Source organism: Pipistrellus hanaki, assembly GCF_964339955.1.
Source record: "Pipistrellus hanaki genome assembly, chromosome: 8".
Taxonomy (NCBI): Eukaryota; Metazoa; Chordata; class Mammalia; order Chiroptera; family Vespertilionidae; genus Pipistrellus; species Pipistrellus hanaki.
In genome coordinates this window covers 45763651-45788672 of record NC_140510.1, presented here as the reverse complement: position 1 = coordinate 45788672, position 25022 = coordinate 45763651, and the positions used below count along the sequence as shown (strand labels likewise).

The 25022-nt window shown below is 49.9% G+C and overlaps 1 protein-coding gene across 1 annotated transcript; it reads left to right on the top strand.

The window, feature by feature from the left end:
* Positions 1–18207: 18207 nt before the first annotated feature.
* DLX2 (distal-less homeobox 2) lies at positions 18208–21657 on the top strand. The gene is made up of 3 exons (XM_084892649.1): positions 18208–18962; positions 19452–19636; positions 20128–21657. The coding sequence occupies exons 1-3, from the start codon at positions 18584–18586 to the stop codon at positions 20533–20535; spliced, it is 972 nt and encodes a 323-aa protein (XP_084748775.1). The 5' UTR covers positions 18208–18583; the 3' UTR covers positions 20536–21657.
* The last annotated feature ends 3365 nt before the right edge of the window (positions 21658–25022 follow it).

Sequence of the window (25022 nt, the reverse complement as noted above, 5' to 3'; positions counted from 1 at the left end):
TTCTAGTGACTTAGCTGAGCAGACTATGCCCTATTTTTTTAAAAAAGGGGGAGAAAATCACATCTTTCTCCTGCCAGTCTCAACAATTGCTATAGGTAAGAAGGCCTTGGAAATAGAAAGTCCAAGAGTGCAGGTGGTCTTGAATTTTAGGAAGTCTATAGAAGAAGCCGGGCTGGGGCTTTCCGCTAGATATGAAGAGGGATGGACAGATCACAGAGGAGCATCTGTTATAGCCTTCAGACTTTCACAGAAGGGAGATTGAGATGCCTAATTAAAGGTGGCAGAGACCTACGTTTGATATAAAAGAAAGGTTTGAAGCAGAAGTCATTAAAATTTAAAACGAATCTAAAAGTTGAACCAAAAGTGAGTCAGAGAAAATATATAAATGGACGATTTAGAACTATTTGTTGACTACCTTGAAAGCACAGCCATAAAATGCAAATTGTAGGTTTTTATTAGAGCAGGGGTCTGCAAACTTCTGTAAAGAGCCAGATAGTAAATATTTGCAAGCCATATTGTGTCTGTCAGGTTAACTTAATTCTGCTTGGTACCATAAAAGCAGCCATGGACACTACATAAAGAATGTGTCTGTGTCCCAATAAAACTTTACTAATGAGCACTGAAATTTGAGTTTCATGTAATTTTCATGTACCACAAAATATTGTGCATCTTTTGTGTGTTTCTTTTCCAACCATTTGAAAATGTAAAAATAGCCAAAAACCGGTTTAGCTCAATGGATAGAGCATCAGCCTGCAAACTGAGAGGTCCCAGGTTCGATTCCAGTCAAGGGCATGTACATTGGTTGCAGGCACATCCCCAGTGGGGGTGTGCAGGAGGCAGCTGGTTGATGTTTCTCTCTCATCAATGTTTCTAGCTCTCTATCCCTCTCCCTTCCTCTCTGTAAAAAAATCAATAAATTATATTTATTTAAAAAAAAAAAAAAAAGAAAGGAAATGTAAAAATAGAAGCAAATGCTTTATTCTTAGTTGACAGGCTACGGTTTGCCAACTCCGCCCTAGTGAATGGAGTTTAGAGTGTTATAAAGATCTTAGGAGGAAAAAAAATGTTGGGCTTTGGATATTGTTCTGAACATACTTGCTGGTGTGAAAAATCTTTGCAAAACCTCTTGACATGAGGCTATGACACATACTTCATTACTCTTCAATCCTGAGTCTGCTGTGGTGTATCCAACCCTTACTCTCCCTCTGACTAACCAAATGGGTCCTAATCCACATTTCCACATTTCCATTCCACTTCTTCATTTGCACTCTCAGGAAAAAGTTATGGAGTTTTCTAAGAAATTTGGAAGGGAAGGTGTTCTTCAAACACTTTTTTTTTTTTTTTTCAGAGAGGAAGGGAGAGGGACAGAGAGATAGAAACATCAGTGATGAGAGAGAATCATTGATCAGCTGCCTCCTGCACACTTCCCACTGGGAATCAAGCTCACAACCTGGGCATGTGTCCTGACTGAGAATCAAACTGTGACCTCCTGTTCATAGATCAACAATCAACCACTAAGCCACGCCAGCCCGGCCTTTAAACACTTTTTTAAAAGAACATAGAATGCCACTACCACATCCACAGAATATTTTTGTACTGCCAGTCCCAAATGGGATAAGGAGGGAGAAATTGTGGAGCTCAGGGAGAGAGGGGAAGCTGAGAATTATTTGCAAGAGATCCTCAAATACACTCCTTTTCACTAAGCATTGTCTACAGCACACTAATAATAATGATATCTTCCACACATAAATAGTCTACAGGAGTAGTTCTCACACTCTGGTCCAGAAACCCACAGGGGTCCCAAGACTCTTTCAGATGCTCCTGGAAGTGAAAACTATTTTCATACAAACACTAAGACATTTTTGTGTGTGCCTTTTTCACTCTCAATCTCTCAAAAACGTATGGCAAAGTTTCCAGAAGCTATATGGTAAGTAACATTGTACCAGATTAAATTCCAAAGTATATAGAAGAATTCAGTTGGCTTTTATCAAGCAAAATATTATGGAGATTTGCAAAGATATAAAACAATATCACTCTTCTTACTAATTTTTTTGTTTTGGAAATTTTTTTTCTGACAAGTATATTATTTGTGTTAACATCTAATGGATTTATTATCTTAAAATGAATTAAATATTTTAATTGTTTGTTTTAATGTCTGATACCGTAAATATCAATTAACAAGTGGCTTTTAGAGTACTGTGTCTCCTCGAGAATATAAGAGTATAAAGGAGTCCTGACCAAAAGGACTATAGATCAGAACCTGCTGATCTATAATTTTGCAGCTGTTTTGCATCCAAACACAGGCGCACAAAAAAAAGTGTTACTGCATTTATAGCAATCCTTTGTCATTGTGTATTTTCTTTTCTTTTTTAAAAAAAATATATTTTTATTGATTTCAGAGAGGAAGGGAGAGGGAAAGAGAGAGAAACACCAGTGATGAGAAACAATCATTGATCAGCTACCTCGTGTACACCACACACTGGGGATCAAGCCCGCAACCAGGCATGTGCCCGGACCAGGAATCAAATCATGGCTTCCTGGTTCATAGGTCAACGCTCAACCATTGAGCCATGCTGGCAGGCCATTTTCTTAATCAAAGGTTGCTAAAAGTACTACTAATATCACAATGGCCTTTATTACCACAAAACTAAAATTAGCATCAACACAGGAACAACATAAAATAAAATACCTAAGATAAGAAAACCCTACTGGAAATATTCCTGTGTACTCAACAAATCAATGGCAAGAAAATAAAGAAGATGAGAACAAGAAAATAAAGAAGAAAATAAAGAATAAGAGACAGATGTAGAAACCAAACGCAAGGTGTCAACCTCATGAGACCCTGACTACAAAGCACTTGAAGACAACTGGGGAAACTTGGAGACTAAGAAGATATTCGATGTTATTAAACTATTATTGTTTTTTATTTAAGTGTGATAATGGTATTATGGTTGTGTGTGTGTTTTGTTTTGTTTTAATCCTCACCCAAGGATATTTTTCCCATTGGTTTTTAGAGAGAGTGGAATAGAGAGGAAGAAACAGAGAAAAACATCCAAGGTTGCCTCCCACATGCCCCCGGGGGGAGGGCAGGGAGTCTGCAACCCGGTACCTGGCCTAACGGAACTGAACCCGGGCAATTCACTGGAGGTCAATGCTCTATCCACTGAGCCAAACCGGCTAGGGCTGCGGTTGTGTTTTTAAAAAGAATACTTACCTTTTAGGATTTGTGGATGAATCCTTCACAATAATCCAGAGGACAGAAAGCCAGGAGGGCACCGGAAGTGGAAGTGAAGGGTCTGGGGCGGGGCTTTAGCAGGTGGGTGGGTGAGGACCGGCTCCAGGTGGGCGAGCAGAGCGCGTTTGCAGGGCTGCCCTGGGCTTCCCTGGTGCCGGCTCACAGCCTGGAGCGGGGTGTCCCACCACCTTCTGCAAAGTCCATGGCCCCAAGGCACGGAGTCCGTGCCACAAGTCCGTGCAGGACAAGGAAACGCCCTCCAGCTGGTGGTGCCAGAGCTGGCGGGCATCATGCTCAGCCCTGACGCCCAACGCCCTTGGGAACAACAGCCCCTGCTCTGGAGAAGGACTGGAAGCCAGGACGCGGGTCCATGAGCCCACCGGGGAAGGCAAGCTCTTCCGGCTGAACCCCAACACCTGGACGTGCAGGAGCAGGGGAGCGGTGGCCGCTGGGTGTGCCTGCGAGCTGAGGACGCGCCCTGTCATTCTCATCCCGGGATGGGGGTGAAGAGATGTATATGTGTGGGGGGCTAGTAAGGTTCTGTTTACCTCATTTCATTTCTATTAAAGACTTTGGCTACAAAAAATAAGTACCTAGTGGGAAGGGTGTAAACAAGTGAGAGAGGTGTAAACAAGATTGGCCACTTGTTGCTCCCAGATGGATCCATGAAATACTATTCCTTCAACTTTAGTGTATGTTTAGAAAAGTCCATAATAATTTTTTTAAATGTTTTTAATTGGTTGTCCTGCTTAAGAAGCAGGAAACTACTTCCCTAACTCATTCTTGATTTAACCGTTTGCAAGTCAACAAGCCATATAATTTGGAAGTTTAAATGAGGCTCTCCCTGTCACCAGAACATCAGGTGGGAGGAAAGGAACATGCTCCGAGCAGAGCTCATGCACCAGGAGTGATTACTGCTTTGAGGAAAGCAGGTATAAACAAACAAACAAAAACCCTCAAAGGAAACTCTCACTTTGCAAAAAAGTCATGGGCTGTGAAAAGAACTTTAGATCTTGCCCTGCCTCCTCCGAGGAAATCCACCTGGAAATCCACCAGTCTTACCCATCTGTGCACTAGCCTCCCCCGAGAGCCGCCATGCTAAGCCAGAAGCACCTGCAACGGGAGCAACAAGGAAGGTGGATGACTTGCTTGAGTCTTAGCCCACTTACGCTGATCTCGTAGAGCAGGTAGTTTTTAAGGACAAAAATGAAGAATGACTTAGTTTACCTTTCATTTCTCTACATTGGGCACATTTTTTTAAAAATCCGTTGCACAAATGTCCACAATAGCAACAGTTTGAAAAACAGTTTGGGATTATTTACTAAAAGTATAGGATACACATGTCCAATGATCCAGGAATTCCATTCCTAGGTACATATCCAACAGAAATGCATGTATATGTTATCAGGAGACATGTACAAAAATATTCTTAATAGCAATTAAGACAATCCAATGTTTGTCAACAATAGAATGGATCAATTAGGATACACAGATTTACATATTGGAGTATTATACTGCAGCACACATGAGCAAACTACTACTGCACATACAATGTGAGTAAACTTACAGAGTTGAGCAGAAAAAGACACATTCTGTAGTGTTAAAGAAAAATGATTCGGTATTTTAAGACCAAAATTGAATGCTGAGTGGGAATAAATTACTGGCAGGCTAGGAAACCTAATCCAACACAGAGTCTAAACTCTGGGAGATAAAACTGAGGAGGCAAGAAATGGGTTGGGTCATTTAAAGCCAAAAAGACCAAGACCTTCTCAGACTATTAGGAAAACAGACTTATAGTACTGCTGACTGGCTGTGGATATGCAGGACTGTCACTTAAGTAGCAGGCCTGGGCTGACTGGGGGAGGTCATTTGTACACGTAGGATCATGGCTCCAGCTTTAGAATATGATTCAGTCGCCTCTTCTGCATATACGGTGTGCCCCAGTGGGGACTGATTGCACTGATGTCAGCAGGCTAGCCAAGTCAGTGTTTGTTAGTATTATTCCATTTGTATATAAAGTTCAGAAAAAACTGAAAAGCAAGGAAGTGATTACCATAAAAGTCAAGATAATGATTCCCTAGGTGTAAGAAGAAGATTGAAAAGAAGGTGACTAGGATGGGATCGTGGGGAGGGGTTCCAAGGATAATGGCAATCTTCTATTTCTTGATCCGGGTGGTGTTTTCATGGTTTTTTGTAATTATACTAGGGGCCCGGTGCATGAAATTCATGCAAGAGTGGGCCTTCCTTCCCCCGGCTGCCAGCACCGGCTTCCCTCTGGCACCTGGAACCTGGGTTTCCCTCACAGCCCCAGCTTCATCAGAAAGTCATCTAGAAGGACTTCTAATTAGCATATCACGCTTTTATTGTTATAGATTTATTTTATAATTATTCATCATACATTACTTTGTGTTTTATGCACTTTTCCCATGTGTTATCTTTTACAACTAATAAAGGTTTAAAATAAACAAATCAACTTCCGATTTCATATAATTGCAGAAGTCCCTCTGAAATTTTTATATTTGCCTTAGCCAGTTTGGCTCAGTGGATAGAGCATTGGCCTGCAGACTGGAGGGTCCCAGGTTCAATTCTGGTCAAAGGCATATGCCTCAGTTGTGTGCAAGAGGCAGCCAGTCAATGATTCTCTCTGATCACTGAAGTTTCTATCTCTCTCTCCCTCTCCCTTCCTCTTTGAAATCAATAAAAATATATTTTTAATAAGTTATACTTTTATACTTATAAGAAGTGTATAATACAGCTTGATTTTGCATGAAGGTATCAATAGAAAATGGAAGCCACTTCTTTCTGGCTTGGCAACTTCTCATATGTTAACTTCTCATGCCTATTGATTTAAATACAGATGAACTGCAGAACAAGTATGTTTAACACAGTATCCCAAAATAGTGACATTTGGGTTCTAAAGTATCCCAAGAACATTCTAAAAATGACTTGGAAAAGTGTTATTAATTTGTATCCTCTCCATTTTGCTAAGCCTTATGTCAACTGAGCTAAGGTTTATAGGTTATGAAAAGCAACTCAAAAGCATTGTTACATTCTCAGAACACTAGAAAACCTGTGTGCTCTGTAGATCATACTCTAAAAGTTGGCTCACATGAACTTTAATATGCAAATGTATGCTTTCAAATTAAGCTTCATTAAAATGCACTTACCAGTTTAAGTAAAGGCTGATTTTGTAACCCAATTTGAAATTTAGATTCTTACTACTTTAAAACAAATGCTATGTAAACATGAAAATTAAGTACGCAAATGATTCTTTGCCCTCCTACAACACTTTTTACTTAAAATGTTTGAAGTACTTCAAAATATGAATCCTCAGAATAACCCAGTGAGGAAATAACCCAGTGAGTCCCCTGGCTTTGGATATTCACTGTAACCATGTTAAAAGCCACTGCCCTGATCTCATGAGTCAGGGAAACCTTACAACGGCCCTCCGAAGCTCATCCCAGAAGCCCTTCCCAGGCCCAAACAGGCCCTCTGCATTCTCCTGTCCTTGCCTGCTAACCCCGAGAGACTGGCCTTTCTTCAAGAGCTGGCCTCCATTCCATCTAGCCCTGGAGGCCCTCTCTCCCCTAGTTTGGCTGCAAAGGGACCTGTGGTCTCCCCAACAATCCCTTCATTTGGAAATAAAAAGGGCAGAGTGTAATAAAAGGACAGAACACACAGGCTCATCCAACCTGTAACCCAGTCTACACCCCTCAAGACACCCTCATTTTACAGAGAACTTGTGAAATGGGCCTGAACTCACACAGGTAACAGAGGGGAGCCCAGCCAAGCCGTTGCTTGGTGTAATCCAATTTCCTGTCTCTGCAAACTTGGTGTCTTAGGCCCTGCTCCACTCAGTGGTTCAGAGTTAGGGCTTAGTTTAGAGTCAGATAATCCTAGTTGAAGCCTTCAAATGTGTCAAGAAAATATGGATGCACGAATGATCCCGAACTGGATCCTTTTACCAAAAGGACTTGTTTGGAGCAACTGGCAACACTCAAATGGGGTCTGAGGATTAGATGGCAGTGATGTAACAGGGTGGGTTTCCTGTCACTTCCAATCTATGTGGCCTCTGACGGATTACTTACCTCTCTGGCTTCAGTCAAAACTCCATGAATGGTAGTCATTATTATCATGCTAATCTCAAGGCCAATGTTCTCAAACTTTCCTTTGCCGAAGGATCACCTTGGGGAACTTGTTAAAAGCAGATTTCTCCTGCTCTGCCCTGAGGTCCTCTGAGCCAAGAAGCCCCATTTTAATGTCTTACCAAGAGTCCTAGAGATTCTGCTGCAGAGAACTTGTGCTTTTATCGAGTGTTTGAATCCTCTCTCTTCTCCTCTGGCGGAAAAAAGAGCTCCCAGATTTGTAGATACATTTGTTTCTCTTAAGAAAACTCTGGCTCTGAGAATTTAAAGTCTTCTGGAACAGATCTTATTTCATATTTTTTAGCTGGTGGCTTTCAAACATTTTTTTACCATAATCACCATAAGAAATGCATTTTATATAGCAGCTATGAACACGTACGTGTTTACGTCTTTTCCCTTTGCCACCAGGCACAACATGAAGCTTTATTAGAGGCAAGCACTGCAGAAACGTTGCAGGAAGAAAGAGTTGTCTTTCCGGTTTCAGAGTGTTCTTTCAGAAGACACATAAAGCACTGTCAGCTTCTCCAGAGCACAGTGGTCAGTGGCACTCAGCAGCCAGTGGCTTCTCCAGCACCCTCTGGGGAGTTTCAGAGCAAAAACCCCACTGCTGAGACTCCCTCAGCATGAATACCTTTCCTCATCTCCCTGGATGGCGAGTGTCTGGCCAGTTCCAGAGGGTGATTTCCAACAAATTCTGTCAATGCAGCACCACAGTGACTTCTCTGCCATCTGCATGGCATGGATTCACCCACTCCAACAAGGTCTAGCTCTCAGCTTTGGTAAGAAAGGGGTTGGGCCCTAGCCAGTTTGCTCAGTGGACAGAGCATCAGCCTGGGAACAGAAGGGTCCTGGGTTTGATTACTGTCAAGGGCACATATTGTGGTTGCAGGCTCCTCCCTAACCCTAACCCCATCCACCCACCCCTCTCCCCTGGCAGTGTTCAGGCTCATGTAGGAGGCAACCAATGGATGTTTTCCTCACATCAATGTTTCTCCCTATCTCTCCCTCTCTCTTCCACTCTCTAAAAATCAATGGGAAAATATCCGTAAGTGAGGATTTAAAAAAAAAAAAAAAGGATGGGGTTGGGAGCATTAGGGACAGGTAGGGACAGGAGAACTCTTGGGCACCCTGTCTCGGCCTTAGGGACAATGGCTACTACTTATATCTGTTGTTCTTGTGGTCTTTAGAATTTTCTTCAGTTCTTGCCAAAACTGGTTTGGCTCAATGGATAGAGTGTTGGCCTGCGGACTCAAGGGTCCAGGGGTTTGATTCCGGTCAAGGGCATGTACCTGGGTTGTGGGCACCTCCCCAGAGGCAGCTGATCATGCTACTCTCATCGATGTTTCTAGCTTTCTATCCCTCTCCCTTCCTCTCTGTGGAAAATCAATAAAATATATTTTAAAAATATATATATATATATATTTTTTTTAAAATATATTTTTAAATTTATATATATAATTTTTGTTGTTTGCTGGGTATATTTTTGTTTACTTTTATTTAAAATTATATATATATAATTTTCTTCAGTTCTTACTAGCCAATCCCTCATTATTTCAATCCCCAATTTTACTTAATAATTCTTTTTTTAATATATATTTTATTAATATTTTTACAGAGAGGAAGGGAGAGAGACAGAGAGCTAGAAACGTCGATGAGAGAGAAACATCGACCAGCTGCCTCTTGCACACCCCCCAACCGGTGTGCAAGGTACATGCACCTGCAACCAAGATACATGCCCTTGACTGGAATCGAACCCGGGACCTTTCAGTCCACAGGCCGACGCTCTACCACTGAGCCAAACCGGTTTCGGCACTTAATAATTCTTTATATTAACTTTCCTGGTTGAAATTATTGTATATTTTCTGTCTCCTGGCTAGACTCTCACTGACAGCACTTGGCACTTTAAATATAAAGACAGGTTAAAAGGACAAAAAGTAAACAAAAATATACCCAGCAAACAACAAAAATAAAAATGGACTGGCCATATTATTATCATGCAAAGTAGTCTTCAAGACCAAGTATTACCAGAGATATAGTGGGACATTTCACGATGATAAAGGCTCTAAATTAATCAGGAAGACGCAAGTCATAAATGTGTTGGGCCTAATATAAAAAATTCAAGATACATGAAGAAAAATTAGATAAAATTAAAGAGGAAACAACACAGTTATTACTAAAGATTTTAGCACCCTTTTCTTTCTGTTAGAATGAGTCCAAAATATAAAAACATAGAAATTCTCAACACCTTGATTTAATTGGCATTTTAAAAAAGTATATCAAGAAGTAAAGTTTAACCAGAACTGGTTTGGCTCAGTGGATAGAGCGTCGGCCTCGGGACTGAAAGGTCCCAGGTTCGATTCCAGTCAAGGGCATGTACCTTAGTGGCGGGCACATCCCCAATGGGGAGTGTGCAGGAGGCAGCTGGTTGATGTTTCTCTCTCTCATCGATGTTTCTGACTTTCTGTCCCTCTCCCTTCCTCTCTGTAAAAAATCAATAAAATATATTTAGAAGAAGAAGAAGAGTTTACTTAGGGTAGCCATTCCAATTTGCCCAGGATTAAGGACTTTCTGGGAACAAGAGACTTGGAGTGCTAACACCAGAGAAGCCATGGCCAAACCAAGATGAGTTGGTTATCCTAAAGCCACTTCCCCTTTTGAATCTGGCCTGGCCTGGTGACTCGCTTTGGCCAATAGAATGAGGTGGAAATGACAGTTTGCAAATTCCAAGCTTAGATCTCAAGAGGAATATGTATTTCTCCCCTTTCTCAGAACCCTGCCTCTGCCATGTGAACAAACACAGGTCAGCCTGCTGGATGGTGAGAGACATGTGGCCCAATCACTCTAGTTGTCTCAGCTGCCAGCCAGCCAACTAACTACCAGCCACGTGACTGAGGCCATTCCTGACAAGCCAGCTTTCAATTGACCATTCAGCCCACCACAGACACATGAGCAAGCTATGCAAGATCAGCTGAACCTGACCCTGATCAGCTGATTCATTGATTTATGAACAATAATAAATGCTTACTGTTTGAAGCTATCAAGTTTTGGGGTAGTTTTTGACATAGCAATAGCTAAGTGATAAAGATACCTCAAACTCGGTGTGTTTAAAATTAAACTCAGCTGAGCCGAAACCGGTTTGGCTCAATGGATAGAGCATCGGCCTATGGACTGAAAGGTCCCGGGTTCGATTCCGGTCAAGGGCATGTACCTTAGTTGCGGGCACATCCCCAGTAGGGGGTGTGCAAGAGGCAACTGATCGATGATTCTCTCTCATCGATGTTTCTAACTCTCTATCCCTCTCTCTTCCTCTCTGTAAAAAATCAATAAAATATATTTAAAAAAAATAAATAAAATAAAATAAAATAAAATAAAAATAAAATTAAACTCAGCTGAAACCGGTTTGGCTCAGTGGTAGAGCGTCGGTCTGCGGACTGAAAGGTCCCGGGTTCGATTCCGGTCAAGGGCATGTACGTTGGTTGCGGGCACATCCCCGGTGGGGGGGTGCAGGAGGTGGCTGGTCGATGTTTCTCTCTCATCGACGTTTCTAGCTCTCTATCTCTCTCCCTTCCTCTCTGTAAAAAATCAATAAAATATATTTTAAAATTAAACTCAGAGTTGATAACTAAGTGATAAAGGTGCTAACTATAACTACAGTGGCAATTTTATTAGAATATATGTCAAATCAACATTTTATATACCATAAATATCCACAATGTTATATCAAATATAGTTAATTTAAGATGAGTATGATTATATTCTAATAAAACTTTTTTTTAAATTAAATTTGGAGATTGAGAAAGATGGTAGTGTAGGTAAATGCTTGTACTCACTGCCTCCCACAACCACAACAAAATTACAACTAAAATACAGAACAACCATCATCTAGAACCACAGAAAGCTGGCTGAATGGAAGTCCTACAACTAGAGAAGTGAAGAAGAAAGCACACTGAGGCCCGGAATGGGCTGGTGCAGCACCTACACATGCGGCTTTTTTAATTGGGGGGAGGGAGGAGATCAGCTCTGCGGAGGCCACCCGGAGGAGCAAGAGGGCCCAACCAAGGGTCCCAGAGCTGGGAAAAGAAGTCCCTACGGGCAGTAAGAACTATGGGCTGTAAAAACTAGCGTGGATTGGGGCTCAGTGACACAGAAGCTGTTGGAGACCCAGCTGTTCCTCTTAAAAGGCCGGCACCATGAACTGAACTTATAAAGCCCTGTTTCCTCTGAGCTCCAGCATTAGGGAGAGGCTCTGGGGAACACAGACACATACAAGGATGAATTAGACTGTCTGGCATTGGGGCAGGAACTTAGGGGCTGCTTTCTCCCAGACAAAGGTGCTCACAGGGATTGTTGTTCCTATGCGAGGGCCTTCCAGATTGCAGGGCTGACTGGCACCCATTTCTGTCTGCTCCACCCTGGTGATTCCCTAATACCCCACCTCATCCAATTTACAACCCAACCCAAGCTGGGTGCAGCAGCTTTTGCATATGAATGCCCTGTCCTTGCTCAGGCTAAAATTTCTCAAGCAAGTTGAAGCTGGGGCTGAAAGCCCCAAACCTATCAGTAAAAGGCACAGGACCTGGCACCAGCACCAGCCTGCCTTGCTTCATAGTTAGACCTCATCTGGGCACTTCCAAACCCAATACAAAGAGGAGGAATCTGCAGATCTCTCTGTAGCTCCTGCTGGGTGGCCCTAGGCAGTGGCTGACATTGCACCTCCCTGGAGATCCAAGGTTCAGTGTACCCAGTGGTCAGTGTGAGACCATACCAGATTACAACTCTTCACATCTATAAGAGACACACTCAAGGGGCAGACTCAGTGAGTACCAAAGCCCCACGGAAGCAAGTTCTGCCCCATAAGGGTGTCTCCTGCACAGCAGCTCCTCCATTGTAGACACAGCTGGTCCTCACAGCCAATTGGCCTGGATGTCAATTGCTCCAGTGACACTAACAGCAATCAAGTCTCAACTACAACAAGACTGTGCCCACAGTCCACAAAGGGGTGCACCAAGACTGTCCATCTCAGGTGACTGGGGAGGCTGAGCCACTAGGCCCTATAGGACACGTACTATACAAGGCCACTCTACCAACTCAAAGAGACATAGCAGCTCTACCCAATACATAGAAACAAACGCAGGGAAGCAGCCAAAATGTGGAGACAAAGAAACATGTTACAAATGAAAAAAAAAAAAAAATGAAAGAAAGCAAACTACTGGATATAAAGTTCAAAACCATGGTATTACTCAAAAATATTCTAGAAACCTCCAAAAATATGGAAAGGACCAGTCAGATATTAAGCTTACCTTGCCAGCCCCATCTTGTAACCTCTTCTCACTCAGTGTGGTCCAACTCAGTTGGCCTTCTTTTGGATCTTCAAATGTCCTTTTTAGATTCTGAATTCTGCATATACTATTCCTTCTTACTATAATGTTCTTCTCTCAACTGCTTACTTAGCTAACTCTAATTTATCTTTTCTCTTATATGTCACTTTTTTTTTTTTTCATTCAGTTGCTCACTAGTCATGGGGATTCAGCATACAAGATACATACAAACTCTTTGGACCATACCAAAGAGTTTATGACATTTCATCATCTGCGTCCAGGTTACTTTTGATATTTCCCTTTTGCTAACCAAGACTTTAGTAAAACCTTGTTTAAACATTTCAGGATTTCCTCGGCTATTCTTAGGATTATGATAATTAAGAAGCCCAGATGGTCAGAGTATCAAAGGTGTAATTGAGCCGGCAACCAGGGATGTGCTCTGACCAGGAATCACAGGTTGATGTTCAACCACTGGCCAGGCTGGGATCTTTTTTTTTTTTTTTTTTTTTTTTTTTTTAATATAGCAGCTTAGCTGCTGTGACTAAGCTTTGCTGCTGTAACTGAGCTTGGAGTCAGAGTGTGATGACTGTCAGCAAATCGCAGAAAAAAAGTCAGAACATCTTTTATCTGTGAAAACCAGAGATTAAATTGGGAGCCGAGCATAGAAGTCAAACCGTTTGATTTCTAGGTGCATTCAGTCCACAAATAGAAATAGGTTAACACAGCTGGCTGTTATTGTTAGGAACTTAAGTTTTAAAATGATCGTTAGTGAGGTTCTGGCAGGTCTAAGCCAAATCATATGTGTTTCCTTTCAAAGGTTCTGGGCTGCAGAGATTTTGTCACCCTGCCCCGTGGGGCCCCTCCCTCCCTGTCAGTGTTACTCTTGCCTTGGGCACACGGGTATTATGCTTAGTTGCTGCCATGAGGTGATCAGCCCACTCCCTACCACAGTCTTTTTCGGATCCACGGTACTTAAGCTAAGGAGACGAGCCAAGGAAAAGGCATTACAAAGGCAAGAAGTACCTCTACACTAATAAAAGGGTAATATGCTAATTAGACCGAGACACCTTCCGAATGTCCTTCCAGACAAAGTCATAGTGGCAGGGTCAAGGCAGAGGTGGTTAGGGGCTACCGGGCCAGCAAGGGTGGGCAGTTGGGGGCAAGCAGTCGGGGGGGGGGCCCCGCAGTTGGGGGCATCAGGCCAGCAAGAGGGGGCAGTTGGGGGCAAGAAGGGTGGCAGGCAAAGTGGTTAGGGGACCATCAGCCAAGCAGGCATGTGAGTGGTTAGGAGCCAGCAGTCCCAGATGGCAAGAGGGATTGGGCCTAAACCAGCAGTAGTCAGACATCCCCCGAGGGATCCTAGATAAGAGAGGGTGCAGGCCAGGCTGAGGGATATCCACCCCCCCCCCCACCCCAAAGCACAAATTTTGTACACCCAGCCACTAGTCTATAATAATAAAAGCATAATATGCAAATTAGACCAGACATCCAAAACCAAGGCTGTGAGGGAAACCCAGGTCCCGGGTGCCAGAGGGAAGCTGGTGCTGGCAGCTGTGGGAAGGCAGGCCCACTCTTGCATGAATTTCATGCATCGAGACTCTAATGAAATAACTTAAAAGAGGGAAACAGAATTGTGCCACGCCAGCACAGCCAAGGGTTCGGTAAGCCTGAACCGGGGTGACAAAGGATGGAGAAATGATAGACAAAGAGAAAAAGCTGGGTCTAGGTGGATCTTCTGTGCCTGGCTGAGGCCATAGAACACATCCAGACTGCAAAGCTGAGGCTTTATTTATAGTCGGGGGACAAACAAGGTAATTTACAATGTCGTTGTAAGTTTCACTCGTTTTGGCAGCACTTGCTGCCCCTCCCACAGCCCAGGAGCTACCCAGGAAAGATCTAGGGAGCAGTCACATGATCAAGCATAATGATGCTTAGAGGCCTGTGCCCTCCAAGCTGGAGTTTGTTTGCGACTTTGCCAGCAGGTCAGTCTGAGGCAGGGGTCTTCAAACTACGGCCCGCGGGCCACATGCGGCCCGCAGAGGAGTCTGATTCGGCCCGCCAGGTTTTTTGGGCAGTGAGCGCAGCCGAGGTGTTACAATAGGAATTAGTAGTTCATATAGTCCGGCCCTCCAGCTCTCTGAGGGACAGTGATCTGGCCCCCACTTTAAAAAGTTTGAGGACCCCTGGCTCTGAGGCTTACCCCCATAACCACTTCCTACAAAGAATAAATCAGGAAACTTCCCACTAGAAGGGTTCAAATGGCTTTCCTCTGAGGAGAGTAGACAAGCTTAAGAGGACTTTAAGATGTTGTTTTGGACCGCTTCAAAAACATTCTTTTTGCTTATTTCCCAGTCCTCAGCTGTGTTCTTCTTGCCCCTGTTATTACATAGCTGAGTTGTAGATTGGTGCGTTGTTTTTTTTTGTTCCATTTTGAACTGACAATGCAACGCCCTGACCCAACCGCTGAAGGGTGCTGACGGTGACTCTCAAGTGTCTGCCCCTTTTCCCAAAACCCTTCGGGTTCACTTCACACGCCAGCCGACAGCACAGCTAATCCACCGGGCACAAAACATCCCTTTCAAACTCCGGTTCGCCTGCAGGCCTGGGGGTGCCTGCTCCCCACCACTCCATGACCCTCAGGGCTGTTCGGCATCTTCCCAGGTCCATCTGGGGAGCCCTCCCGCGCATGGGCCCCTGCAGGTCTGCTGGTCTCCAGGAGAAATGTCTCCTTCCAGTCCTCCTTAGGGGCCAGAGGGGCAGCTAGACTTCAGACTGTCAGTGTCCCTTTGCACTTGACCCCTGCCCTCACCACACCCAGTACCCATCCCCAACACACACACACACACACACACACACACACACACACACCTATCTGGGTAGAGGCGAGTGTGGAGCAGCTTCTTCAGCGATTCCCCAGGCCAAAAACCCAGCCCGGATCCGCAGTGGCCTTGCTTCTGTGTTCCAGTCCCGTCTGTATCCTTAAAGCAAGTGATTTGGTCTCGTAAGCCTTGGTTGCCTCAATGTGAATAATTTTGTACCCACCACATAGGGCCCAGGGGTCAGTGAGATAAGGAAGGCAAAGGGCTTGACAGAACTCCTGATGCTCAGTAAACTCTCAATAACTAAAGGCTACCCATTATTATTAGCTTATGGCAATATATCTTCTGTTTCCACTTGACTGTAAGCTCCTGGAGGACCGACTTTACCGGCACCTGGCACAGTGCCTGGCACAGTGGGTGGGAGGGAAGTGGCTGACTGAGACCCTCAAGTTCAAGGGGGAGATGATGGAGAGAGACATGCAGCAAGAGATCCATGAAGACAACTCAGACACATAAGTCTGAAACAGTCTTTGAGCTGAAGGCAAAGGAGGCATGAGGGTGTGGAGGGCGGTGCCAGGGCAGCGGAGGGCAGAGCCTTGAGGGTCGTCCACTCCCTCCCTGTACAGCTGGTTCCCGCTGAGTCAGGATGGGAGCAGGACGGGTCTGGTCCTGGGAAGGTGGAAATGGGGGGCTCCCCTACACCAAACCCCACCCTCTCCCAGGTCTCTGACTGTTGGAAGGAACCCACAGAGATTCAGAACACGCAGGTCCCCAGAGCCACTGTGTGGAGGCAGGGAAGAAGGCCTCTCAGACCAGGAAGATGCCATTTTCTGAACTTCAGCTGGCCTTCACTTTAGGTTATTCATGGAGATTCACATAGATGATAAAATACAACGAATTTACATCGCGGAAAAAGTCTGGAGGACATGCTTGGGTGAGAACGAAGGAGTTCCGAGAAGGTGAGAGGATTGCAAATGGATCTTTTATATTTCATTTCCCAGGTAGTTTCTATATTTGGTCAAAGCAACTGCCACTGTGGTGTCAGAAAAACTTGGAATTTGGAACCAAGACACCAAAAGGCAATCTGGTTCAATATCTAGGGCTGGATTTCGTTTCCGGGGCCCGCAGAGCAGCAGGCTGTGTGCAGCGATGAGGCAGGGTGGTCCTGTCTGTAAGCGAGCCCCACCTCCCACAGCCTCTCTAAGCAGCTCACCCTTCTCCATTAACCAGAAGGAAGGCTGGGAACCAAATCCGGGCAGATTTGAAGGCGTGTTACCTTCCTCCTTATTCCGCAGAGGCTGAGCCGTGTGGATGCTGTAGTTTTAATTACACATTTGCTTTTTCTGGGGAAGACGACCGAAGATCGTATTTTTTCAAAGTATCAACTTGTTTCCCATTAGACAGTTGTTGTAACAAGTTCTTTCAGCTGCACGTTTATGTCTTTAGGAAGGGGGTGCTTCAGATGGCGCGCACCAGCACAATTTTGTGGCTTTTAATTACTATTTTGTTCTTTTGTGGGGTTTCAGAGACTGGCGCCTGGGCGTGATTAGACCGTCTCCCCGCCCGCCGCCACCACGTACACTCCAGAAGGTGGCGCCACAAGGCAGGTAGTGCCAAAGGAGCTGCGGGAGCACTTGGGAGTCCAGTAAAGGCTAGCGTCCCCCAACCTCAGACCCAAACATCAGGAAATAAGAGATAGAGAGGACGTCGCCACTTCCGATTTAAAAGAAGACGTTTCAACGATGGGGTGGAACAGGGTCCTACAGGGCAAAACTGTAAAGTAGGGTTCCATGCACGAGATACAACTTTTCCATTTGTTTCTGTAAGATTACCAAAACTTGTAGTATGGATGGAGATGGGGGGGACTCTCTCGCCGAAGTATTATTCCATTTCCTCTTTCGTAAAAACATAGACTTTAGATTAAAATGAACTTGGACGCCATCTGTTCAGTCTGGTCTAGCTTTCCAACCTAGAGAGGAAATCCCCATGATGGCTTTTTGGGTGTCTAACACACACTCTCTCCACGTGTCAGGCAAGTACAAGGGAAAATGATGTGACATCGATAGCAATAATACCTTTGGATTTATACATCTTTTCTCTGAAGCAACAAAGGTTACCGTTTAAATACAATCTAACTAATTGTCCTAATATCCCTGCGGGTTGGTTAGGAAGCAGCTATTATTATACAGTACGTGGTTTGTGGATCACTTAAATCCACTGACTTACGTCCAGTGCACAGTGGCTGACAACAACAACAAAAAAAAAAAAGTTAAGCGCCAGACACTTCAAGGAAATGCGGTGCTAGAACTGGCCCGGCCCTGGGCGCCGCTTTCTTTGGGCTCCTGTTTGAGAGCTGACCTCAGGGGGATTGGTTGGTACTTGTCCACGGGATGGGAAATGCCAGTCTCTCCGTCTTCTCGCCTTTTTTCTGTCCTCCAGCCGCAGCCCCGCTAACTCCCCGCCCCTCACATTCAGCAGCAGCGCGTCTGCACCCGCGACCACAGCAGCCGCAGCGCCTGCCCTGTGACCCCCCTGCACCCCCGCCCCGCGCCCGGCGATCCTGGGTGCTTGTGAGCCCCGTGGCCCGGCGCTCCTGATTGGCTGTTGCTAGGTGACGTCGCCTCGGTTCACGTGACAAGTGTTAAATGCCCACCCTGCAGGAGCCCGCCCCGCAGACAAGCTTTAAGCCGCAGCGGGCCGCTCACCTGCTCCCGCCTCCCGGAGCCCGCCCCGCCGCCCCGACCCCCCTCCACGGCCCGCCCCGCCCGAGCCTACTACGTCGGGCAAGAAGCCGAGCGGGGCCGAGAGGCGGAGAGAGGAGAGGATGAGGCCGACGGCAGCTGTCCCGGGCTGTGCACGGTGACCGCCTCCCCCGGAGGAGGAGGAGTTGCCTAGACCATTTGCCACATTTCTCTTTTCTTTCCTGCCCACCCACCCCGGTTTTGCATTGGCTGCTGGACGGGACCGGCCGGGAGAGACGGAGGAGGCGCCTCGCTTCCCCTCTCGCGCCCGCCCGCCCGCCGCCACCCCTGCTCGTCCCGGTCCCCGTCCCCGTCCCGGGCCAGGATGACCGGAGTCTTTGACAGTTTGGTGGCTGACATGCACTCGACCCAGATCACGGCCTCCAGCACGTTCCACCAGCCCCCGCAGCCCCCGAGCGGCGGCGGCGCGGGCCCGGGCAGCAGCCTGCACAAGCCGCAGGAGTCGCCGACCCTCCCGGTGTCCACGGCCACCGACAGCAGCTACTACACCAACCAGCAGCCCCCGGCGGGCGGCGGCGGCGGCGGCTCGCCCTACCCCAGCATGGGCTCCTACCAGTACCACGCGGGCGGCCTCGGCGGCGTCCCCTACTCCGCCAAGGGCGGCTACGACCTGGGCTACACCGCAGCCTACTCCTCCTACGCGCCCTACGGGACCAGCCCGTCCCCGGCCAACAACGAGCCTGGTGAGCAGAGCGCGGGCGTCCAGGGTGCCCAGTCGGCCTGGCTACCGCCATGGGGGTTGGGGGGGGGGTACAAATGTTTGGGGCGGGCATCTCTCCGGAGCCTGGCCTCTCACACCACCGGCTCCCGCCCGGCCCGCCCCGCGCCCTCGCCATCCTCAGCCTCCGGTCTGCCGGGGGTCGTTGGGTCCCTCCGTCGGTGCTCAGCGGGCCGCACCGGGTGGCCTGGGGGGGAGGGCAGGTGGTGCATGCCTCCTGGTAACCTCATGTCCTTGCCACCTGCTTCTTTCTCTCCACTGTGCTCTTGTCTTCCCCTTCGCTGGCGGGCCCAGCTCCAGGGTCGGGGGCGGCAGGGGGTCCTCGCATCGCCGAGTTGCGCCTGAGCATCCCCCTCCCGGCTCCCGCCAAGCCCCACGCTGGCCTTTCTGCGGGCGGGCGGGAACTCTTGGGCTCCCGGCTGCGCGCGGTTCTCAGGATTGTGGGTCGTTGCAGAGAAAGAGGACCTCGAGCCTGAGATCCGGATAGTGAACGGGAAGCCAAAGAAAGTCCGGAAACCCCGCACCATCTACTCCAGCTTCCAGCTGGCGGCCCTGCAGCGGCGCTTCCAGAAGACTCAGTACCTGGCGCTGCCCGAGCGCGCCGAGCTGGCCGCGTCCCTGGGCCTCACCCAGACGCAGGTGAGGGCGCCCGCGGGGGGGAGGAGAGGGAAGGGGCAGATGGGCAAGAAGAGGGGCGAGGAGGGAGTCGGTCTAGGGTGGCTGGGAAGAGGACAGGTTCCGGACAATGTTGTTGTTTTTTTTTTTTTAATTACATCTTTTAAAAATAATTTCAAGGATGTCAAGGTCCACCTCTTGGGCGGCCTAAACTTCTATCCTGTGTGCTGAATCCCGGTCCTACGTAGTCTCTCTCCGCTCTACTGAGGAAGCGGGTAAAAGGACGGGCCCTCTGCCCCCTCCCGCCGCCGGCAGCACCGCGGGGCACGGACCCGCAGTCTGGGGCTTTGTGCGGAGTGTGACCCGAGGAGCAGGGACCTGCCCGTGCCCCGCGGGTTCGCCCAGGCGCCCGACGCCCACCTCCTGCTGTTGGTCTTTTCTCCGCCGTCTTCCCTCCTCCCCCGCCCGGTACCCGGTTCCCTCCACTCATGCTCCGGTTCCTCTTCTCCACAAAGGTCAAAATCTGGTTCCAGAACCGCCGGTCCAAGTTCAAGAAGATGTGGAAGAGCGGGGAGCTCCCCTCGGAGCAGCACCCGGGGGCCAGCGCCTCGCCGCCCTGCGCGTCGCCGCCGGCCTCGGCGCCCGCCTCCTGGGACTTCGGGGCGCCGCAGCGGGTCGGGGGCGGCGGCGGCGGCGGCGGCAGCTCGGGCTCCAGCCCCAGCGGCGCGGCCTCGGCCTTCCTGGGCAGCTACCCCTGGTACCACCAGGCCTCGGGCTCGGCCTCCCACCTGCAGGCCGCGGCGCCGCTGCTGCACCCCACGCAGACCCCGCCGCCGCACCACCACCACCATCACCAGCACCAGCACCAGCACCAGCACCAAGGCGGCGGGGGCGCCCCGGTGAGCGCCGGGACGATTTTCTAGCCGCGGGGAGACTGCGCCAGGGACTGAGAGCGGAGACCCGCTGGCCTCAGCGCTCGCCCGCGCGCCGGAGGGTCCCCCCAGCCGGCTCGCCGCCGCCGCCCCTGCCGGGGGTTTGGTTTGCCGGCGCTGTGGCCCGGGATGGCCCGCCCCGGGTCCCGCGACCTTGCGCGGCGCCACGGAGCCACCAGGACCTGCACGGCTGCTCTCGGAGGTCCCGGGAGCTGTAGCGCAGGCCGCGGGCCACGGCCGCCCCTCCGCCCTGAGCCCCGCCTCAGACTGGCCTCCCTCCCCTCCCCTCCCTCCCCTCCCCGCCCTGCGAGGCTGTCCGGCGCCGTCCTCGCCGCGGGCAGCGAGCGGAGTCCGGGAAGAGGACGCTCCCCCGCCCGCCAGGCTTCCCGGGCGCTCTGAAGCTCCTTTCTCCTCGCCAGCCCCGGGCCAGGCGCCGTGCGCCCCGGCGGCTGACCCCCGCGTCCGGCCCGCCGCCCCCACACGCCCCGTGACCCCGCCGCCGCCTCTTTTCTGCCCCGCCGTTTGCAGAGGATGGAGCCTCGTCCTCTCCCGCCGCCAACTCTCCCCTTAGCGCTCTCCTCATCCATCACCCGTGGAGTTTTTATTTCTATTTTTATTTTTTAAAAGTTTAGGTGCCTTTGCGGATGACCTCATTTTGATGTTGGGGGGGAAAAATGATTTTTTTAATATGTGGACACTGCAAAAAAAAAAACTGTTTAAATTATCTTTTTTAAAAATCTATTCAGGTCATTAGCCTGGACTTCGGAAACATAGTTTGTAAATAAAGGTGTCTGTGCAGATTTTCCCCACTGATTTATTTGTATAAAATACTCATCTTTTCGGACTGTTTTTTGTAAACCCCTCACTTGTGAAAACTCCAGTTTAGCAGTGACCTCAGCAACCCCTCCGTTTTATTTTATTTTATTTTTTTCCCCTTAAGAAATGTTCTCAGTTAAGCTAAGCTACTGATTTGGATTTGTAATAGCTTATCCTGAAGTCTTTGTTCTTGAAATGAAAGGTATTTGGGGGTTATTTATTATGAAAACAACATGCTCTTCGTGTTGGTTTTACACTATGAATATATTATTTAAATAAATTATTGTTTTCATCGGATGTGTGCGTTTTCACCTTGGCGGCGCGGCCTGGGACCTCCAGCCGCTGCCGGGCGGGGACCTGGCCAGCCAAGGGCGCCGCGTACATCTCCCTGCGGCTGCGGGAGCGGCGAGCTGCGGTGAGGCCGGGCCAGGCTCACTCCGCGGGCCACGTCCCTCTCTGCCCCCACCCGCGTCTGGACGCGGGGCTCGTCTGCTGGAGGCGCAGTGAGTCACCCCGCGCCGCCCGGCCGGCGGCTCCGTCCCGCCCTCTCTGCCCGCCCGGCGCCGGGCCCGCGCCTGGGAGGTCTCCGCCGCCTCCGCGTCCGAGACGCTGGCCGCCCGGTGCTCCGAGCCGCCGCCGCGGGGAGCCTGCAGCCGAGCCCCGGCGCGGTGGAAGCCGGGGTCAAACCCCTACATCGGCCCCTCCCCTCTGTGTGCCCGCAGCCCTTGGGGGTTGGCTGAGTGGAGAACTCGATGAGTCACCCAGGCCCTGGGGAGACTCGGTTGGCTGCTCTGGAATGCAGGGCGACCTCAGGCACAGGGCTTCCCCAGCACACACCAGCCCCACACCGCGACTCTCCCAGACACATCCTTACTGTCACGCACTCTCAGACACGCCGTCACATGCTCATACTGAACGATACCCCCACGACGCAAATGCACACTCAGTGACACACAAGCTCACATAGGCACACTCATGCACACTCACATGGAGACTGAGGCTCAGTGCTTAGGCAGGGGCATCTTCCCACCTCACGTTCTCTGAGGAGAAAGGTTCACACATCCTTCAGCTCTGCTTTCCACCTTGGGTCCCACCCAACTGGCTTCCAGCTTTGGAAGTGACCTTACTTTCTGGCACTCTCTGCAAAGGCCCGGGGTAGGTGAGAAACTCAGGCCTGAACTTAAAGTTCCTTTTCCTGAAAGCACTGGGGCCTACAGCTGGAAGCTTCCTGGCTTGGCTCACTCCCGGTGTGACTTTGGACTGCCCACTTCACCTTTGAGTTGTGGTGTGCATACCTCTGAGACGGGAGAAATAAAAACAGCTGTCTCAGAGTCGTGAGCATTTAATGAGGCAATGACGTAACAGTGCCTGGCACATAGTAAGCACTCCATACATTTTTGCTCTGAGTAGTATATTGCTTGAGCCCCCCAAACAAGAGAGCCTTAATTTTTGCTTGCAATGATGAGGCCCAGAGTTAGCCAGAGGCCTTTCCAACCTCATCTTGTGTGGAAGAGCAGCACTCTAAGGCTGGGAGACCTCTGGCCCTTTGGGACATGGAAGGCTTAACCTCGAGCATCCTTTCTACAGGGGCCGGACTCTGCTGGAGAGGAGGTTGGCAAGCCAGGCAGCCCTGCTGGCCGGAGCCAGGCCTCCTCTTCTCTGGGATGGTTGATCCCTTCATCCTTGTTGTGTGTCTCAACTCACGTCTGCCAAAAAAAAGACAGGCATCAGACAGGAGTGAGTTTCTGGGCTCAGTGGCATTATCCAATTTTCCTGGCCAGATTGCTCTGGGGCCTGCGCCGAGCCTGCTTTACAGCAGAGTGTGGTCCAGGGGGTTGGGGCTCTGCAGAAGGCAGGGAGGTTACACAACCCTGAGTCCGCTTGCATTCCTGCGTGTTTTCCCAGGCTAAGGAGGCCTGGGCTGAATCCCATTGACCCCGAGATTCTGGCTTCCCCTAAGCAGCCGCCTGCCTCGCAGACCCCCTTCCAGCCCTCCCTCCCCCCCAGCTCCAGCTCCAAATTCTGTGGTTTTCTCTGAGTGCCAATAGCTGGTGCCAGGCTTCCCCCTGCGGTTTGCTGCGCCCTCCCCCCTCCCTTGCGCGCACTGCCCTCCCCACCCCCCTGGAACCAGCGAGGAGAAGCGGGGCCGTAAATTGGCTGGTGTGGAGGATCTGCAGCAGACAAGATGATTAAGAGGCCTACGCCGGGAGCGCCCGAGGCAGGGAATGTCAGCCCAAGTTGGAATCACGCAACAGGCCTTGGCATGAGCAAGCCTGGGAGCCGGGAGGGCGGGCGGCCCCAGCTCCGGGGTGGGCCGAGGCCCCACAGACTCGCCGGAGTCACCAAACCTGGCACCCGGCGGCGGAGGGGTCGGGTAGGGCCATGGCGCGCCTTTCCCTGGGAAGCGGGGGGCAGGAGGGTGCAGGGGCCAGAGGAAGAGGGCGTTTCCGCAGACAAGGAGAAGGGCCAAGAAGGGGGGAAGCGAAGATGCGCCTCAGGTCTAGACGTGAGCGAGCGGGCAGGAGGGGTGGGGGGCGGGTGAGCGAGGGGAGAAACAAAGCTGGGCTGGGGGAGCAGGGGGTCGGCACCGGCCCCGCCGCCGGGGGCGAGGCGCTGGCAAGCCTTTCTCACAGTCCCGCGGCCCGCTGGGAGGCTCGGAGCCCTGTGATCAGCCCGCCGCCCGCAGACTAGCTCCCCCCGCCCCCGCCCCCTGCCCCCCGCGCCCACTGCGCTCCCCAAAGCGCGAGTGAAAAATGGAAATGGGAAGCGGCGATCTCGTCTCCCAGCGCTGGGAAACCGGCCGCGCGCGGAACGCACATAAATCTTCATTGCACCCCCCTTCCGTGCGCCCGCGTGAAATATCAGGCCAGATACTGGATATGACAAGCGCTGGGAGGCCCCGGGGAGGGGGCGGGGCGGGAGAGTAAGGGGTGTCCGACCCCCTCCGCCCCGCCTCGTGGTGGGGTTGCTGCAAACCCCCGCAGAGCGCTGAGTTCCCATTTCCCAGACTGGCACCCGCCACCCCTGCTGACCCCGCCCCCACCCCACCCCCACCCACAGCCCCAGCGGGCGCCCGGGGTGCTCCCCGGAGGCAGACACACACCCCCTCCCGCTGCGCCCATTCCCGCCGGGCAGGGGGTGCGGAGAAGAAAAGGGAGCGGATCCTGGGCCTAATCAGCGCGGCTGCAATGTGGGACCGTTTAGGAAGCTTCCCCTCGGCCTCCTTTCAGGATTACTTGTGAAAATTGTGAATATCCGTCCTGTGTAAGGATTTCCGAGACCGGTGGGGCGAGTTTGGGGGAAGAAGTATCAGGTTTGATGGGGGCGGAGAGAGCCCCATCGGGCTGCAGCTCTGTTTACAAACAGCTGTGTGGGGGGAGGAGGGAGGGAGGAGAAGGGGCAAAGTGAGGAGTGCTGGAAGGGGATGAATAGTCCCCTCCGCTGTTAGAACATCCCTCCTCCCCGCGAAGGGGGACGGGGAGCAGAAGCCCTTTTGCCTTATCAAAAAAAAAAAAAAAAAAAGTCATCCTTATTGACTGTAAAACCCAGGAGCAAAACCCGCACTCCTGCCTCCTTCTACCCCGACCGAGTCCAAAGAACTCGCTCAAAGGACACCAGCCCGCTCCTTTCCCGCCAAGGAACAACGGCCACCAGTGCCTTAC